The sequence below is a fragment of the Peromyscus californicus genome, unplaced genomic scaffold (assembly GCF_007827085.1).
Source record: "Peromyscus californicus insignis strain IS unplaced genomic scaffold, ASM782708v3 Scaffold_3__1_contigs__length_106647218, whole genome shotgun sequence".
Lineage (NCBI taxonomy): Eukaryota > Metazoa > Chordata > Mammalia > Rodentia > Cricetidae > Peromyscus > Peromyscus californicus.
In genome coordinates, this window is record NW_026294551.1 from 96590921 (window position 1) to 96611046 (window position 20126).

Genomic DNA, 20126 nt, shown 5'->3' on the forward strand with positions numbered 1-20126 from the left:
ATGACTTAATAAGAGTGATAGCTGATTGTCTAGATTTCGCCTTTAAGCACTAGCTCCAGTAACATGGATGTGCACCAAATACCTCAGTCCCAAGCAGGATCAGAACTTGTTGCTTAGCATGGGTCACTTACCTTTCCCTCCCCAGCCCTGAGAGTGTTGACCTGTGGTATAACCGGCCTGCTTCCATGTCTGCAAATGTAATATGGGGGCATTGTTCATCCAGTGTGGGTCACAAACACTGATCCACATCAGATACTTAGGGTGGAATCTGGCTCAAAGGAAGAACCCCAGAAAAGACAGCTTCTACTAGGATTGGTTTTGCACCCATATGGTACTGGGAGAGGAGGAGGAGTCAAGGCGGAGGGGAGGGGAGGGAGGGAGAGGAGGCGGAGTTACCCCAAGGAAAGATGCTATTTCCGAGACAAAGAGGGAGGGATGCTAGGCAGCCACAGTGCACAGCTGTTCACCCCCCACCACCCCACCACGCCCCTGGTTTCTCTTTGCTTGGGCTACTTTGCCCAGCTGCTTTGCAGATGAGGTAAGGGACCATTCCTGCCACTTTACCTGAAGGGTTGGCAGTACCATTCTGTGGTCTTTTCTCTTCTCTGTCTCTCAGATCCCCAAAGATGAGCACATCCTGCGCTTCCTGCGGGCACGAGACTTCCACCTGGACAAGGCCCGAGACATGTTGTGCCAGTCCCTGAGCTGGCGGAAGCAGCACCAGGTGGATCTCCTTCTGCAGACCTGGCGGCCCCCTGCTCCCCTGCAGGAGTTCTACGCCGGGGGCTGGCACTACCAGGACATAGGTGCGTCCCACACCTGAGCCATGTGTGAATGCCGAGGATGCTCTGAATGATGCACCCCATGCTGACACCCCAGGTTCCCTTGTAGATTTCTGGGGCATCTGGAGACACTTGTGATGTGTTACCCAGCTATGCAGGAGGTGGAATAGGCATAGATTTTGGTCTTGGGAAAATGTTTCTGCCCCAGGGCCATCATACGTCACACTCTCGTCAATGTAGTATGGATTTATTTAGGCAGCCATAGCAAATGAACTAAAACAGCAGATGCCAGCTCGGGAGGTTGGAAGTCTGGGATTCAGAAGACAGCAGTACTAGGGATGTGGATCAGCTGGTGGAGTACTGCCTAGCATGCACAAAGCCTTAGGTTTGATCCCCAGCACTTCACAGATCTGAGTTTGGTGGGACACATCTGAAATCCCAACACTCAGGAGGTGGAAGCAGGAGGATCAGAAGTTCGAGTTTATTCTCAGCTATATAGTGAGTTCGAAGCCAGCCTGGGCTAGAGATCCTGTCATTCATAAACAAACAAACAAATAAACAAATGGAGTCAAGAAGCTCTAGGGGAGAGTCCTACCCCACCTCTCTCAGCTTTTGATGGCCTCTGAGTTTGTGGCTGTATTGTTCTTAATTTCTGCTCCCACTTGACATGCCCTTCCCTGTGGGTATCTCTGCATGTCCCTTCACCACCTCACAGGAGCCCTAGGTCATTTAGAACCCACCACACATCCATCCTGACTTCATCTTGAGATCCTTAATTGATGTCTGCAGCTCCATTTACAACTTAGGTCCCATCTGAAGGTTCTGGTGGACATAAGTTCTTGGGGGACACTATTCTTCCTACTGTGGGTACCATTTCCAGATTTAAAAACTATAGAGCTATGAAGCCAGTGACTGTTGCTGTTCTTGAAGGTCTTTTATGAAAAATGGTGCACATGCTGATAACGGCAAATGCTTGGTTCTCCTGAAGAAAAGGCCAGGGTGGTTTCTTAACACATAGTTGACTCCTTATTTATGGCTTCCATATTTGTGAACTCTCTCTACTTGCTAGTTTGAAATCCCCAACTCTAGGAGTTTGTTCAAGGACATGTATAGAATGGTAAAAATTTTCAGTCCTCTGAGGGGCTGGGGAGATGGCTCAGTAAAGTGCTGGCTGTGCAAGATGAGGCCCCGAGTTCGATCCCCAGCACCCACTGGAGAGCCAGGTACGGTCAAATGTGTTTGTAGTCTCAGTGATGTGGAGGCAGGGGCTATCTGTGGCTCACTGTGGAGATGGGGCTATCTGAGGCTCACTGGCCAATCTAGGTAAATTGGTGAGTTCTATGTCTAACAAGAGATCCTGTCACATAAAAAACATGATGGACACTGGGCGGTGGTGGCGCACACCTTTAATCCTAGCACTCAGGAGGCAGAGGCAGGAGATCTCTGAGTTCGAGGCCAGTCTGCTCTACAGAGCGAGTTCTAGGACAGCCAGAGCTACATAGAGAAACCTTGTCTTGAAAACAAAAACAAATAATCATGATGGAGAATGAATGAATGAATAAACTAAATAAATAAATAAAAGATATAGAGGATGACATCTGATGTTGACCTCTGGCCTCTATACTCACTCACACACATATCACACACACACACACACACACACACACACACACAGTCATCTGGCACACAGGATCTCTGTTGAGGTTGATCAAACCCATGCTGTGTGTCTTCTTTCTTTCTTTCTTTCTTTCTTTCTTTCTTTCTTTCTTTCTTTCTTTCTTTCTTTCTTTCTTTTTTTCTTTTTTTTTTTTGGTTTTTTGAGACAGAGTATCTCTGTGTAGTTTTGGTGCCTGTCCTGGATCTTGCTCTGTAGACCAGGCTGGCCTCAAACTCACAGAGGTCCGCCTGGCTCTGCCTCCTGAGTGCTGCGATTAAAGGCATACGCCACCACCGCTTGGCGTCTTTTTTTTTTCTTAAACTTTATTTTGTATGTATGGGTATTTTGCCTGCATGCATGTCTGTGCAGCACATGTGTACCTGAAGAAGGTATTAGATCTCCTGGACCTGGAGCCACAGACAGTTGTGAACTGCTGTGTGGGTGCTGGGATTGAACCTGGGTCCCCTGGAAGAACAGCCAGTGTTCCCAACCCCTGAGCCATCGCTCCAGCCCATCTATCTTGTGTCTGCTTCATTTTAAACAAGTGTCCTTTTCTTGTGCCTTATTTGTGACATTTTTGTGTTTTGTAAAGATTTATTTGTGTGTGTGTGTGTGTGTGTGTGTGTGTGTGTGTGTGTGTGTGTGTGTCCGTGTGTCCACAGAAGCCAGAAGAAGGCCTCGAATCCCTTGGAACTGGAGTTACAAGCAGCTGTGGCTGCCTGCTGTGGGTGCTGGGAACTGAACTCTGGACCTCTGAAAGAACAGTGTTGTTTTGTTTTTTCACTGCTTGAGCCATCTCTCTATCTCCCAATTTTTGAATTGTTTTGTTTTGTTGTTATTTTGCCATTTAAAGTGGGTAGCAATGTTGTGCCTAGTAGTTCAGGTCTGGCCTCCCCGCTACTTCAGAAGCCATGCCAGGATTACAAGTTTAAAGCCTATGTTGGCTACAAAGGGAAGTCAAGGCTGGCCTGGGATCTTAGTGAGACCTAGTTCAAAACATAAAGTGAAAAGAGAGCTGGAGATGTGACTTCGTGGTGGGGCCTCCGCCTGCATGAGGCTCTGGGTCCCAGCCTGAGTACCACAAGAGGGGACAGACAGACAGACAGAATAGTCTGGAGCACAGGGCTGAAGCTTTGGTTCCTGCATGCAGGACCTTCTGTAGAAGACACCTTGCAGGAGGTGTCTTATCTGGTGATAAGGAGGAAAAATGTGACACGGCACCCAAAGGGACCCAACTCCACATCCCCAGAAGTCATGGCGGACCATTCCCTAATCCAGGGTTCAGGCGGCTTGAACACAGCTCTCACACATGCATGTGTGAGTGTGGAGACAAGACGGATACCTTACTGTTTGATGTGGGTGTCTCACTGAACCGGGAGCTCAAAGATCGGACAGTAGTAGTAGGCTGGCTGGCCAGAAGCCCTAGGGACCCTCCTGTCTCTCACTCCCCTGCGCTGGTATTATGACTCCATGCTATCAAGCTGGCCTCAAACTTACAGAGACATACCTGTCTCTGCCTCCTGCTGGGACAAAGGTGTGCACCACTGCTCCTTCACTGATGGAGCAACCTTTCCAACCCTAAATAAATAAATAAATAAATAAATAATAAATAAATAAATAATAAATAAATAAATAAATAAATAAATAAATAAATAAATAAATGAACTACTGATTTCAGTTTTAGGCAGAAAAAGTGTCAAGATGGTGCGGGTGTCCCCACACCCGACTTAGGCCACCCCCTCCAATTTTGAATGTGTCTTTGGGTTCAGTTTTCCTAAGGGGTGGCCAGGTGCTCTCAGAAGCCGACACAGTAAGCGTCTGGGGTCCCTTGGTGAGCCTCCAGCATGACTTCTGCTCCTAAGAGAAGAGTTAAGTTCTTGGGCATAGCTTTGACCGGTTCCTGCTGTCAACACTCCCCTAAAAGACATCTCTTCTCTTTGCTGGGCTCCGCCCACCCGCAAAGATGGCCGCCCCCTCTACATCCTGCGCCTGGGCCAGATGGACACCAAAGGCCTGATGAAGGCAGTGGGCGAGGAGGCGCTGCTGCAGCACGTGAGTGGGTCCTTCGCCGGCGGCGGCGTCGGGGGCCTGTGGGCGGGGCAGCATAGTCAGCAGTCGTCAGTACCATGCCTCCCTTCTAGGTTCTTTCTGTCAACGAGGAAGGACAGAAGAGATGCGAAGGGAACACGAAAGAGTTTGGCCGTCCCATCAGGCAAGAACCCGAGTTGCTGGCAAACCCCCCAAAGCAGGCTAGCTAACGCTGACCGCGCATGTGGGTGGCCAGGTTAGGCACTGTGAGATAGTGCTATCCCCTAGTTCTTACACGGATCTGGTGAGGCAGCGCCCCTGTCCTGGGTTTTGCTGGTGGAGGAACTGGAACTCTGACTGAGCTAATTTGAACTGCAACACCCTTAGCTTCACAGCGCCTTTGCTTCCTAAGGCCAGCCTTCCTCCTCAGCTCCGATGGGGCCTGTCTCCGTTGTCTTCCTCTTCCTCTGGCACATTTCCATTCCTGGGCTGAGTAACTTACAGGGACTGTGAAAGTGTCCCGTGTCCCAGCCCTGCCCTCCTGAGCCCTTTTCTCCATCCCACGTGCCTGGGTCGGGGGCAGTGCTGGAGGCCCTGGTAGGTGGCAGAGTCAGGTAGAGCCCGAGGGCCTGTGTCTGTCACAGCTCCTGGACTTGCCTACTGGACCTGGAGGGCCTCAACATGCGGCACCTGTGGAGGCCGGGGGTGAAGGCCCTGCTGCGGATGATCGAGGTAGTGGAGGACAACTACCCCGAGACCCTGGGCCGGCTGCTCATCGTGCGTGCGCCGCGCGTATTCCCGGTGCTATGGACGCTGGTGAGATCAAGGGCCAGAGGGGGCCACACAGCGGGTGAATCCTCTACCTGAATGATCCTAACGCACAGATCTGCGGAGATGATGTGGATCCTAGGTTGTCAGGGTCCTTTCCAGGAGATGGAAACATAACTGGATTATGGGAGGGGTTTTATGAAGTGTTGGGATTAAAGGCGTGCGCCACCACTGCCCGGCGAATCCTGCACTTTTTAATTTTATGTTTTTGTGCCTAGGTGTGTATTCACGTGGGTGCCCATGTGTGTCAGGTGCATGTGCACCCAGGTGCATTCATGTGGCAATCAGAGGTGGACTTTGGGTGTCCTTCCTCAGGAGCTTTCCATCTTGGTTTTTAGAGACAGGGTCTCTCACAGAACCTGGAGCTCACTGATTGGGTAGACAGCTGGCCAGAGAGTCCCAGGGATTCACTTATCACTGCCCACCTCAACCTCCAAGCTCTGGGTTTACAAATGGGTGCCATCAAACCCAGCTGCTTTTTTTTTTTTTTTTTTTTAAACGTGTGTGTTCTGGAGATCCACATTCTGTTCTTCATGCTTGTGTGACAAGCACTTTACTGCCTGAGCTATGTCCCCAGCCTGAATCATCATTCACTTTTAAAAGATCAAATCAACCAGATGTAGTGGTGTACACTTTTAATCCTAGCACTCAGGAGTCAGAGACAGGAGGATTTCTGTGAGTTCTAGGCCAGTCAGATCTATATATTGAGTTTCAGGACAGCCAGGACTACATGGTGAGACCCTGTCTCAAAAGAAAAAGAAAGAAAGAAAGAAAGAAAGAAAGAAAGAAAGAAAGAAAGAAAGAAAGAAAGAAAGAAAGAAAGAAAGAAAGAAAACCAAGTCAGGGCCAGTGGCAGCATCTAGCAGGTAAGACTGCCTGATGATTGCAAGCTTAGATTAATATATTTATCACCAGGATGTCTTTTTCACTTAATAGTACTTTCTTGACATAAAATAGCTATATGTTTTTTAATTTTTAATGATTTATTTTTATTTTATGCACATTGGTGTTTTGCCTGCACGTGTGTCTGTGTGATGGTGTCGGATCCCCTGGAACTGGAGCTACAGACAGTTGTGAGCTGCCATGTGGGTGCTGGGAATTGAACCTGGGTCCTCTGGAAGAGGATCTTAACCTTTAAGCCATCTCTCCAGCCCTAAAATAGCTAAATTTTAAATTTATATGATTTCCTTTAAGTTTTTTATCTTGTTCAACTCTAAAGGAGTGGTATAAACGCACACAAGCTCGACTTCTGTGGTTTTGGTAGGTTTCCCTTTTTTTAAGCTAGGATTTCATTTAACCCAAGCTAGCCACATATTCACTATTCACCCAAGGATAAGCTTGAACGTCTAATCCTCCTGCCTCTGTCACCAAGAGTGTTGAGATTATGGGATGTACCACCATGCCTAGTTTATGCTGTCTTGGGATGGAGTCAGGGCTGGTGACAGGGCTCAGCAGGGAAGAGGGCCTGTGGCCAAGCCTGACCACCCCAGTTCAATCCCTACGACACACTCAGGAGGAGGAGAAGAACTCCCAAAAGCTGTCCTCTGACTCCCACAAATGCCCACTCCTGTAGCTAGAGTTTTCCTGCCTGGCCCACAGTCAGGACAAATCTCTCTCACCCGCCAGTCCCAGAGCTGCTCAGAACCAACCAAGTAAACACAGAGACTTATATTGCTTACAAACTGTATGGCCGTGGCAGGCTTCTTGCTAACTGTTCTTATAGCTTAAATTAATCCATTTCTATAAATCTATATCTTGCCATGTGACTCGTGGCTTACCAGCATCTTCACATGTTGTTTGTCATGATGGTGTCTGGCAGTGTCTCTGACTCAGCCTTCCACTTCCCAGAATTCTCCTCCTCCTTGTCCCGCCTATACTTCCTCCTGCCTGACTACTGGCCAATCAGTGTTTTAGTTACTAACCAATCAGAGCAACACATTTGCCATACAGAACATCCCACAGCACACCCCAAAATAAATACATGTAAAAAATGCTTTTAAAGAGATCAATTTTGAGCTATGTATGGTGATTCATGCCTGTAGCCGGGCAAGATGAGGCTGAGGCAGGAAGAACCCTAGTTTGATGCCAATCTGAGCCACAGAGTGAAACCCTTCTTAAAACAAAGCAAAAACCCTAAAACCAAAAAATATAATAAAATAAAAATAAACGCAACCAAACCAGAAATAAAATGAAATAAAGTCAACCAGTAAAGTGACTGATTCAGCTCTCTAACTCTCCCTTGCCCCGCCCCCAGGTCAGCCCCTTCATCAATGAGAACACCAGGCGGAAGTTTCTCATCTACAGTGGCAGCAATTACCAGGGCCCTGGTGGCCTGGTGGACTACCTGGACAAGGATGTGATCCCTGACTTCCTAGGAGGAGAGAGTGTGGTGAGTCTGGCTGCTGGTCCTGGATCCCAGAAAGGAGTGGGGCAGGAGCCTGGGAACCCAGACTCATGGGGCCAGGAAGCTGATGAAGAGCACCTTAGTGATCCCCCCACTCACTCTCACCAAGGAGACACTGGCTTTAAGTGGGGACAGGGCTGGTTGTAGAAGCTTCCTCAGAGAGGTGACATCTCTTGAGGTGGGCCTTCCTTTGGTTCTTTCAAAGGCAGTGAGGGCTGGAGAGGTGGTACAGCGTTTAAGAGTCCTTGCTGGAGCTGAAGAGATGGCTCAGCAGCTAAGGGCACTGGCTGCTTTTCCAGAGGACCTGGATTTGATTCTCAGCACCCACATGGTGCCTCACAACTAGCTGTAACTCCAGTCCCAGGGGATCCAATGCCCTCTCCTGGCCTCCATAGGCACCCTGTGCATGTGGTACATAAACAAACCTACAGGCAAAACACCCATACACATAAAAATAAGTGTTAAAGATTTTCAAAAAGAACAGTTGCTACAATAATAAGGACTGGGACTTGGATTCCAGCACTCACATAGTAAGGCAGGAATTCACAAATGTCACAAATCCAGGACAGGCAGATGCAGGAGGACAGAGACAGCTTGCTGGCTTCTAGCCTTATCAAGAGAATTGAGCCCCAGGTTCAGTGAGAGTCTCTGTCTCAAAGGGATAGACAGTGTGTTGTGAGATCCCTAGTACCCTCTTTTGGCCTTCTACCCATATGTGTGACGTGTGCATAAATTCACACACACATAAATTAAATAAATAAACACATCTTTTAAAAGGTAGTAAGTGAGCCAGGCCCAACCCATGGCCACTCCACCTGGGATGCGTAGGGAAAGCAGTATCCAGACTCTCTTATGGCTCCCAGGAGCGTGAATCTGGTCCTGCTCTCATCCCCAGGCCATCTGTGGGCACACCCGTCAGTCCCCAGCACAGACACCAGGCAGCAAGCCGCTTGTCAGTCAAATGGTTTTCTTAGGACCTCTGTCCAGCTTGACGGTGCTCTGCTCTTGTGATACAGACGTATGATTTCTTCTTCGGCAACCGGCCTACAGCTCTCTCAAGGACTTACTGAAGGACCACGGGCAAGGACAGGACTCTGTTATCCTCCCCCAAACTTTTGTTTTCAAAGTGAAACAAGGAAAAATGTTGTGTGTTGGTGTTTGGGGTCTGAGGCTTGGCCACCCAGGGAACCTTTACCTGGGGACACCTATAGAACTAGACAGGCCCAGCACTGGTCAGGTCCCACTGCAGAAGAGGGAACCACACCTAGCCAGACGCCATGAAAAGGGCTAGGAGTGCAGGGGTCCTTCCCCCCTTACTTTGTGTGTGTGTGTGGTGTGTGTGTGTGTGTGTGTGTGTGTGTGTGTGTGTGTGTGTGTGGTGTGTGTGTGTGTGTGTGTGTGTGGTGTGTGTGTGTGTGTGTGGTGTGTGTGTGTGTGTGTGTGTGTGTGTGTGGTGTGTGTGTGTGTGTGTGTGTGTGTGGTGTGTGTGTGTGTGTGTGTGTGTGTGTGTGGTGTGTGTGTGTGTGTGGTGTGTGTGTGTGTGTGTGTGTGTGTGTGTGTGTGTGTGTGTGGTGTGTAGGTGCACAAATACCACATCATGCATGTGGAGGTTGGAGAAAAGCCTGCAGGGATCTGTCTCTCCCTCTAACATGTGGGTTCTGAGGATGGCACTCAGGTTCAGACTTGATTCCAAGTGCCCTTAGCCACTGAACCATCTCACCAGACCCTGTTTTGCTCTTGAGAAGGGTCTCACTGTTTAGCTCAGGCTGTCCCAGAACTTGGGGTCCCCCTTCCTCAACCTTCTGAATGCTGGGATTATAGGCATGTACCATCACACCCAAACAGTTTTGTGCCCTAGTCAGCCACGTGCACCTTGTGTGATCTTGGGAAAGCAGCCTGGTCTCACGTGTCTAAGGTCCCGTTTCCCCTCTTTCATTAAGTGAGAAGAGTGTATCTTATCTTGCTGTTCCTAAGCTGTTTCAGGGCTCACAGAGCACCTAATGAGGCAGCCCTGACCTGCCAACCCTTTCAGTCTTTGAAATCTCCCCTCAGTGTAACGTTCCAGAAGGAGGCCTGGTCCCCAAGTCCCTGTATCTGACTGAAGAAGAGCAGGAGCAGGCTGACCAGCTACGGCAGTGGAGTGAGACCTACCATGCAGCTAGCGTGTCCCGCGGGACCCCCCACGAGGTGCCACCTGGTGCCACCTGGTCTGGGAGGGCATGGTTGGGTGGTGTTCTGGATCATGTTCCTTCAGAGTGGGTGTGGGGTGATTCTGGTCACTCAGTTTCAGCTCTATCCCAGAAGCTTTGGGACATGGGATGGTTGCAGAATCCCTGACACCCGCAGTTCACTCCAAGTGACCAGGCCTTTCAGGGAGAGGTGGGGTTCTGGGAGGAGTCTTAGCAGTTCATTCTGACCACAGGGAGACTGGTAGATGACCAGAGAACAACACCCTGATCCTGGGACTCATCCACCTCTGCTCCCCTTATGCAGGTTGCCATGGAAATTCCAGAAGGGGAATCAGTCATCACCTGGGACTTCGACATCCTCCGAGGAGACGTGGTGTTCAGTCTGTACCATGTGAAGCAGGCCCCCAAGCTCGGTCCCCAGGAGCCTGGGGTTAGAGCCAGTGGGCAGCTAATCGACAAGAGCTGGGTCCTTGGGACAGATTACAGCCGTGTAGAGGCGCCCCTCATCTGCCGGGAAGGTCAGAGCATTCAGGTGTGTAGGCGTGGGCTGTGGTTACTAACTCGGCCTGGGGTATCAAGCATCCCTCCCAGGCCAGGGCTCTGGGAGACAGCTGTGGACAAAGTGGATGTGCTCCCAGCCTCTGGGACCCTGCAGGGCGACCAGGGAGAGGGCCCCTAGTGTCTGTGTAATAGGAGGTCTCCCCTCCACTCCAGAAGGCTACATGGAGGGAGGAGGCACACTAAGCTAAGAGGCAGCTGGAGGCCAGGGGGAGGTCTTGGGGCTTCAGTTTCTTCTGCATGAGGAAAAGAAATCATTAAAGGCCTAACCGGCCTAAGGGAGGCTGCGGCCGTAGCTCAGTCAGTGAAGTGATTGTCTTTCTTGTAAACACAAAGACCTGGGTTTGATCCTCAGAACCTATGTGGAAAAAAAAGCCAGGTGTGGACACACACACTCATGCACAAGCACATACATTCACGTGGGGGCCCCAAATACCTACCACTGGTGCCATTTAAATCAAGCAAAATTTCTCATCTCTAAATTCAGGAGGCGACAGATCCAAAGTCAAGGAGCCTGTGGGGTTCCCTAAAGGCTGAGGAAGGGTTCTTTCTTGTCCCTTTGGTGGGTCCCTGGCTTGTGGACACATAACTGCAGTCCCCACCCTCGCCTTCTATGTCTCTGTCCTCCATGTCTCTGTCTTGTGCCTCAAGTCCCCTCCCCATTCTCCTATAAGGACAGCGGTAGTCATGTTTAGGATTGACCCTAATCCTTAGCTGACAAATGGGAGAAGTAACCAAATAAGGTCATCTTTCTGAGGTTCTGAGTGGACAGGGATTTGTGGGGGACACTGTTCAGCCCATGTCATCACCTCATGGTGGGTGGAGGATGGGGCTTTGGGACTCAAAGTCCCACTTCCCCATATGAGTTCATTACAGAGGGCTTTCAGGGTGGCTGGGGCTGGGAGAGGTGGAGGTGTCCTCCTGGGTGGAAGGAATGGCAGGACCAAACTGGAGAAAGAAGCAGGAGACCTCATGGGCTGGGGTGAGTTGTGGAGCCAGAGGACATCTGCATGGCAGGCAAGTGGTAAGGCCCCAAGGTCAGCAGCCAGATCCAGCACCCCAAGACCCTGGCCTCAGAAGCTCCCGAACACCCCCGACTATGAAGTTCTGAATGCAGGGCTGGGAGTCCATATCTCCTGCCTCCTGTGACTCTGGCATGAATGTTTCCATGGCAGCTGAGGATCCATGTCTAGGGCCAGAACATGGATGTGTAACTGGGCTGTGAGCTACTTTGCTCATCCCCACAATCTCTTCATGAGGTCAGTGTTACAGGTGAAATGTTAAAGACACACACACACACACACACACACACACTCATTCACTCTCTCTCAGATGTACACATGTACATACACATTTACACATACACATACATATATACATTTACACATAAACACACATGCACATATATGCACACAGACAGACACACACACACCCAAACACACATATATACTCACACAGACACACACATACAGACACGTACACACAGATGCACAGACACACACACACAGAAACTCACACACGTATACACTCACACACACCCATATATACATGCATACATATATATACACATACACATCAACACATCAACATGCACAGTGAGAGTCCGCTGACTCCATGAGCATCATGGACCTTACTGAAGCTTCCGTGGAACAAATGACTCTTGCAGTCGCAGCCAGATCCCCACCATCCCACTGGACACCCCCACTCCAGCCTTCCCCCTCCCCCTCCCTGCTCCTCCACGCATTGCCCCTCATTAGCAGCGACAGCATCCCACAAACCCATCTGCTGTCCTGCACCCCACACTCTAGTGTCTACTCCCCCACATTAAGCAGGAAGCTCTGATCCCTGGGATATGGCAGTCACCACAAGGAGGCTTTGGAAAGTGCTTATAAAGGATTTCCTGGGATACTGGAAAACACCAAATAGAAAGAGACGCCATTCTCAAGCCTGGCTACAGAAAATCTACAAAGGCTCAACCTCCCATCCCGTCTCCAGGAGAACCTAATTCCCCATCTTGTCCTCAGGAGGACCCAGCCCCACATAGCATCAGGAAGATCATGGCCCATATCATTCCCAGCAGGATGCAGCTCCCCAACCTGTCCCCAGAGAGACTCAACTCCCCATCTTGTTCCAGGGGAACCCATCTCTCCATCTCATCCCCAGGAGGACCTGGTCTTATTGTGGCTTCTGTGTTTCAGGGTTCCCATGTGACTCAGTGGCCTGGCATCTACCTGCTCCAGTGGCAGATTCACAGCCCCTCTGAGAGTGTGGCCTGCAGCCTCCCAGGTGTGGATGATGTCCTGACGGCTCTGCACAGTCCTGGTCCCAAGTGTAAGCTCCTGTACTACTGTGAAGTGCTGGCATCTGAAGACTTTAGGTAGGGGAGGCCTGGGGCTCCCACCAGCTCTGGAGACATGGCTGCTTCTGTGACTGTTGACTGACTATGCAGTGGCCTGGGGTTGGTTTCTCCTGGGTGGACATCAGTAGCCCCCTCTAGGAACTTAGTGTGAGAAAGAGGCTCAAATGCTGAACCTTCACCCTTTGTAGCAGCAGAGCCTCCCTTCAAGGATCTCAGTGCACAGGGCCAGGAGAGAAGAGGAGGGACCACCCTTCACTCCTAGACTCCTCAGTTTGCAACGACTCTAAAGTATTCTAGAACTCTAAAGTAGTATAGATAACTGTCTACAGGTTGCTACTTTGGGTTATTAAGGACCCCACCCCGCACACACAGAGCTTCCCAGTTGCCGTGTACTGAGGAGACAAGTCACTTCAACTCCCTGAGCTATAGGAAGCCCAACTACTACATGGGAACCACTGAAGAGATGGTTCACTTGGCACACAGCGGGCACTCAGAAGTGATGCAGGCAGCCTGGAGGTGGAGCAGGCAACATCTTCAATTTCTTCCCCCTTTTTGCATTTCATTTTAATTTCTCATTAGTTTTGAGTCGGGGTCTCATGAAATATGGTTGGCCTTGAGCTCATTATGTGGCTGAGGGAGATCTTGAACTCCTGATCCTCTTGCCTGCCAAGTGCTGGGATCACATGTGTGCACCTCCACACCTGGCTTTACGTGGTACTGGGACTCAAACCTAGAGTTTCATGAATGCCAGGCAAGCACTTTAGTAATGTAACTATGCCCATCCCTTTTATTTCACTTGTAAAGAACAAATGTAGCTATATGTGGTAGAGGCCAAAATAGGAGGATCCAAAGTTTGAGTCTAGCCTGGGCTACATAATAAGATGCTATCTCAGAAAACCAAAAGAAACGAGAAAGTTCTTTCTGGCCAGCTCTGACCTGTTATCTGGAGTGGGGTTAATCGTTAGCCTAGGCTGGCCTGGGATTCACAATCCTCCTGCCTCCACCTCTGGTGTGCTGGGTTTGCAGATTTGTGCCACCATACTTAGTTTTGACTGAAGAATACCAGAGAGAACGAGCCTGGGACTGAGCTATTCCTAGGCTGTGGGTTTCTCTGCTCTGTTCTAGTCAGTGCGGCTCTTGGCTGTGGCAGGCCTGACTGGTCCCTGGGAACTGGGTGCAGGGAGCTGGTAGCTCCTCTTTGCTCATTACAGCATCAGTGACTTTCCCTCTGCATTGGTTAGTCCCTGGTGGTAGTTAGTAGCCTGGAGGAAGGAGCCCTGGGGCCTCATGTACAGTATTAACAGCTCTTGCCTGGGAGATAACTTAAGGTGTACACATGCTTCTTCCCCAGGGGCTCCATGTCCAGCCTGGAATCCTGTACCAGCCGCTTCTCTCAGCTCAGCGCCACCACCTCTTCCTCCTCCTCTGGACAGTCCCACAGTGGCTCAGTGGTGTCCAGATAGCTGACCGGGAACCTGCCGGCAGCCCGAGTGCTTCTGGTGTCAGGCAGTGTCCAGGATGAGAAGAGGGCCAGTCCAGACATCTGGGACCATGCTGGATATAGAGGATGGCACAGCTGGGGTGTGGGGACCCCACAGCAGAGATCCAGCTCTCTGCCTGTGTGCAGAAGGAGCCTTACTTCACCACCCTTGAGGGGACAAGGACAGACCCTATGCTTTTGAATTTCCTTTAAAAGCCGAGACCTCATGGATGCTCCATCTCCTATGTCCAAGACCCGGAGTCTAGGGTTGGGACAGGGACTGAGCCCCGACTCATCATTGACTGTGCTTCCAATAGGTTGGCTCTTTCCTCAGGGAGGCCTTTTCTACCAAGGGATCATCACTGTTCAGTGCCTCACCCATCTCCCAGGAGAATACAGAAGGGAACTTCCCCTGTAATATGCTTTATATTGTAATAAGTAAACAACTGTTTCATTTACTAGAGACATATGCTGGAGCATTGTCAGTTTTAATTTGTACAGGTATACCCATGATGACTATAACTTCTAGCAAATGTGTGATTAAAGAATTAGCCTTCTCAGAACTCAAAGCGGTTGCCCATTGAAATCCTGAATGGGTATCAATGGTGTGGTGTACATATTTCAGTTTTCTAAATTCTACAAAATGAAACATATCCATCTGCAAGATTTCATTCCTCTGAGTAACATTTGGGTTACATCCTGCTGGTAGTGGAATCTGATTATATAAAGAACAAGTAGGACATTTCCTTATAATTTCCTTGGCTTGTTGCCAGGTTATAGAAAAATTCTTTTTAAAATACTTATTTACATGATTTTTTTTTTTAAAATGAAACTCTGAGGCCTCCAGCACATTTCCTATCAATAGTTGATCAATTTCATCATTTCCTTGTGCTAGAGGGCCTGGCAGACCTGTTTGGGATCAGATGTGAGTTATATATAAGGGATGATTCTTATTCCTGATTATTTCTTGTAATTGAATAAATAATGAAGTTAATTCTGACTCATTAGGGATTAATTCTGCAGTCTCAATATGTAATACCACTCTTTCGGCATACTGAGAGTCAGTAACTATGTTGACAGGTTCCAAAAAACCCATTAATACTGTAAGAATGGCATATAATTCCGATTTTTTGACAGAATTATAAGGACTTTGAACCACTTTACTTAAATTTTCTGATTTGTAACCTGCCTTTCCTTGTTCGTTTGCATCAGTATAAAATGTAGGGGCTCCAGATAGTGGTGTTTCCTGTACAATTAGAGACAAGATCCAGTTAGCTCTCTTTATAAGTTTAATTCTATAGCTTTTGGGATATATGTTTTTAATCTCTCCCCAAAAAATTACTGCAATCTCTTTGCCAAAGTTCACTTTCTGCCCATAATTTTTCAATTTCATCATTAGTTAAAGGTACTACAATTTCTGCTGGGTCTATTCCTGCTAATTGATGAGGTCTCAGATTTCCTTTTAAAATCAACTCAGATCTTTTCCACATAAGTTTTTAATTTTTTACTGTTTATTTGGTAGAAATATCCATTCCAATATATTATCTGTAGGAGAATGGTTAGAGGGTAAAATAACCAAAATGCAATCCAGCTTTGGATTCACACGATCCACACGTGTATCCTGTATTTTCTTTTCCACCAAAACCAATTCTTTCTCAGCTTCAGCTGATAATTCTCTTGGACCATTTAAGTCCTTGTCACCCTCTAAGGTTTTGAACAAATTACTCAGTTCATCATTTTTACCCCAATAGTGGTCTATAGATTAGAAATGTCTCCAAATAATCTTTGAAAGTTATTAAGAGTCTGTAATTGATCTCTCCTAATTTGCAACTTTTGGGATCTAATTTTTTGTAGACCTAATTTTTTTTTGTTTTTTGAGACAGGATTTCTTTGTGTAGTTTTAGTGCCTGTCCTGGATCTTGCGCTGTAGACCAGGCTAGCCTCAAACTCACAGAGATCCACCTGGCTCTGCCTCCTGAGTGCTAGGATTAAAGGCATGTGCCACTGCTGCCTGACTGTAGACCTATTTTATATCCTAAATGATTAATAGAATCTCCTCTTTGTATCTTTTCAGGAGCAATTTGTAATCCCCAACAAGGCAAAAATTTCTTTACTTCTTCAAATGTTCTTTCTTTCTTTTTTTATTTTATTTTATTTTATTGACTTTTTGAGACAGGGTTTCTCTGTGTAGCTTTGGAGTCTATCCTGGAACTCACTCTGTAGACCAGGCTGGCCTCGAACTCACAGAGATTTGCCTGCCTCTGCCTCCCGAGTGCTGGGATTAAAGGTATGCACCACCATGCCCGGTACACTCTTTCTAAAGTATCCACATTTGAATCAGCTAGTAAAATGTTGTCCATGTAATGATAAATTATAGATTTAGGAAATTGTTTACATATTACTTCCAATGGCTGTTGTACAAAATATTGGCACAGGGTTGGGCTGTTTAATATTCCCTGTGGGAGAACCTTCCATTGCTATCTCTTGACTGGCTGGGATTTATTCTAAGCAGGTACCGTAAAGGCAATTTTTTTCTCTGTCTTTTTCTTGTAAGGGTATTGAGAAGAAACAATCTTTTAAATTGATAAGTATAAGAGGCCATCCTATAGGTAACAGAGTAGGCAAAGGAATTCCAGATTGTAGAGAGCCCATTGGCTGAATTACCTTGTTAATTGCTCTTAGATCTGTTATCACCCTCCACTTACCAGATTTCTTTTTAATAACAAATACAGAATTCCAAGGGCTGGTTGATTCTTTAATATGCTGAGCCTTTAACTGCTCTTGTACCAGCTGTTCTAAGGCCTGCAGTTTCTCTGTTGTTAAAGGCCATTGCTGGACCCATACAGGCTTATCTGTTAACTGTTTTAAAAGTAGGGCTGTTGGTGTCTTTGAAAGATCAGCAGCTCTTGTGCCCTGTTCTTGTACAGTCTGGATGGTCAGTGATTATTCTTTATAATACCTTCTAATATTTTTCTCAAAAACATATGTTAGTTTAGGGTTTGTTTCTGAGATTGGAGGAATGTTAATCTGGGTATTCCATTGTTGTAACAAATCATGTACCCATAAATTCATAGCTATATTAGACACATGTGGCTTTAATTTTCCTCTCTGTCCTTCTGGTCCTATACATTTGACCCATCTCACACTCTATTTCACTTGAGATAATGTTCCAATCCCTAAAAGCTGAACATTTAGCTCCTGAAGAGGCCAATTTGGATGCCAAGATTCTGGTGCAATTATTGATATGTCCACACCTGGGTCTACAAGACCTTCAATGAGAATGTCACTTATTTGTATTTTTAATTTTGGTCTTTGTTCATTTACAGAAGTTTGCCAAAAAATTCGCTTTATGTTTTCTCCTGAAATTTTTGTTCTCTCTTCTATAGCTGTTCTATCACCCTGAGCAGTATGGTTTTTTTACAACAGGCATTAGGTTCTTTAATTGCTCTGAGAGGGGGTTTCTTTTATGATGGTAAGAAAGGACTGAAATGAATTTGTCATGGGAGCCTGCGAGAGGCCCCTCAGGGAGTTTCCCAATGGCAAAGGATTACCTTGTCTGTCCCTTGTTGATCTACATTCCTTAGTCCAATATTTGCCTTACCACACCTTCTGCATATTCCAGAAGGGAGGGGCATTCTGTTGCCATTGTTCCTTGAAAAAACATTGTTTCTAGGAATGCCCTGTTTACAGTCCCTTTTTAGGTGACCTTGTTTACTACAATTGAAACACTGACATTACTATTTTTCTTCAACCTCTGGAAATCACCTCTCCTATCCAACCATCATCATGATTATAAGCTTCGATATTAATTGTATCTCAGATCCATTCCTCCAAGGGTGCTGATCTTGCCTTTAACAGCCTAATTATCCTTTTGCATTGTGCATTAGCATTTTCAAAAGCCAGAGATTCAATTATTATCTGTCTAGCTTCTGAATTTGGTATCATTCTATTTACTGCTGAAGTCAGTCTTTGTAAGAAATCAGTGAAGGTTTCTTTTGGGTCCTGTATAACTTTTATAAATCACTCACTTCCCCCCTTACTTCTCCAATTCTATCCCAAGCATTCAAGGCTGCCATGTGGCATTAAACTAGAGTGTGGTCATCATTTGTATATCAGCATAATTGCTCTCTCCAAGAAGTTGATCTTGGGAAATTTCCATACCTCTAGCCCTATATTGTTGTTCAATGGTCTTAGCCTCATCTTGCCATGAAGTCCTCCATTGTAAGTGGGGACCAACCTCTAAGACCACTATAACTAAATCTTTCCAGTCTTGAGGGATGGCTCTATTACAAGTTGACCATGAGTTTAACATTTACTTCATGAATGGAGAGTGCATACCATATGAGACTATAGCTTCTTTGAATCTCCTCAAATCTAACATTTTTGCAAGAGTCCAATCAGCTAATACACAGCCTTGAGCATTTGTCAGTTCCTGTAAGGTTACTGGACAGATTAAGGTTGGCTGTTTGAAACCTTAGGCCGTTTCTCTGTAACTGTGTAATGCAATGTTGAGATTGTTTCACCTTTAAATTCTTCTATCTGGGTCTGAATTTCTCTATGATCTGTTCTAACAAGTTTTTCTAAAATTTTTTATTTGGCACTCACATTAACCAACTTTTTAAATGATAAAACAGAAATGATCAAACAAATAATATTTATAATTGACATTACATCTATCCCACCAACATTAATTATCCTCTCATCTAATTGTTCCATTTTCAGACCATCTAATGTGTTATCAAACAGAGACCAAACAACCTCCATTGTAAAAATGTATCCCATTTTTTAATGTGGTAAAAAATTCTCTTTTAACTAATTTCTTCCTTGAAGAAATCTTAATTGACTCACCAACTCTGCTGACTGTGTAGAACAGTAGAAGCCCAAGTGGGTTTCAAGGCAGCTACCTAGAGTGGTAGCAGCCAGTGATGGGGATCCAGGGAGAGCCCACAACTCACCAGGAGAGAAGAAGAGAAATATCCAGCTGGCTGGATCCAGCTAGTTAGGGACTCCGACCCACATGGGGTGGAGACTCTGGCCACATGCAGCTCAGGACTGAGCTGGGACCTGCAAGGACACAGGCAAGAGTCTTTTTGTTTGTTTTTGTTTTTGTGTATTTGTGCCACAAACATTGGGTGCCAGATGTAACACGAAGCTTAAAAGGTTTTATAAAAAAAAAAAAACAAACCCGAGCCAGATATTGGGGTGAAAGCTAAAAGATCAGAGAAGCAGAACAGCCAGCCTCTATCTTACCTCTATGAACTCCTCAGCCTCAAGAGAGAGAGAGTTCCTGTTTCCTCATGCCTTATATACTTCTCTGTGTCCTGCCATATTACTTCTTGGGATTAAAGGTGTGTGTCACCACTGCCTGGTTCTGTTTCTCTCATGTAGCCCAGAGTGGCCTTGAACTCACAGAGATCCAGATGGATCTCTGCCTCCCAAAACAAGGATTAAAGGTGTGTGCCACCACTGCCTGACCTCTATGTCTAATTTAGTGGCTGGTTCTGTTCTCTGATCCCCAGGTAACCTTTATCAGGGTACACAATGTATCACCACACTGATCTGCTCACAAACTGGACAACCTTCAGAGCAGGTCCTGGCCCCCGACCTGTAGCGAGCAGGACAGCAGCTGGGGTGGAAAGGGAGGTGTGGCAGCAGGCTTCCTGCACACTGGGGCCCCAGATGGACTAGCTGTGGTCCACCAGCTGATTACCAAACATGTCCTAGAGGCTTCTCTCAGCCTCTGGATTATTAGACTGCAGTTCACACCTAAAGCCTGTGGATGCAGGAACAGCCACAGGGGACCTGGTTACACTCGTTAGCAGTAAGGAATCTGAGCATGTC

At 47.1% G+C, this 20126-nt stretch overlaps 1 protein-coding gene across 5 annotated transcripts in view; it reads left to right on the top strand.

Annotated features, from left to right (window-relative positions):
• The window catches only part of Sec14l5 (SEC14 like lipid binding 5), a 39769-nt gene extending 24321 nt beyond the window's left edge, over window positions 1–15448 (top strand). For 4 of the 5 annotated variants that reach the window (XM_052759352.1, XM_052759351.1, XM_052759350.1 and 1 more), the window contains exons 8-16: window positions 617–806; window positions 4403–4491; window positions 4581–4651; window positions 5112–5283; window positions 7550–7684; window positions 9752–9886; window positions 10193–10420; window positions 12645–12823; window positions 14157–15448. In XM_052759352.1, coding sequence (XP_052615312.1) covers window positions 617–806; window positions 4403–4491; window positions 4581–4651; window positions 5112–5283; window positions 7550–7684; window positions 9752–9886; window positions 10193–10420; window positions 12645–12823; window positions 14157–14268 — 1311 coding nt within the window. In that variant the 3' untranslated portion in view covers window positions 14269–15448. The remainder of the gene's footprint in view (window positions 1–616; window positions 807–4402; window positions 4492–4580; window positions 4652–5111; window positions 5284–7549; window positions 7685–9751; window positions 9887–10192; window positions 10421–12644; window positions 12824–14156) is intronic. The other variant, XM_052759353.1, reaches the window with a different exon arrangement.
• Window positions 15449–20126: the final 4678 nt, after the last annotated feature.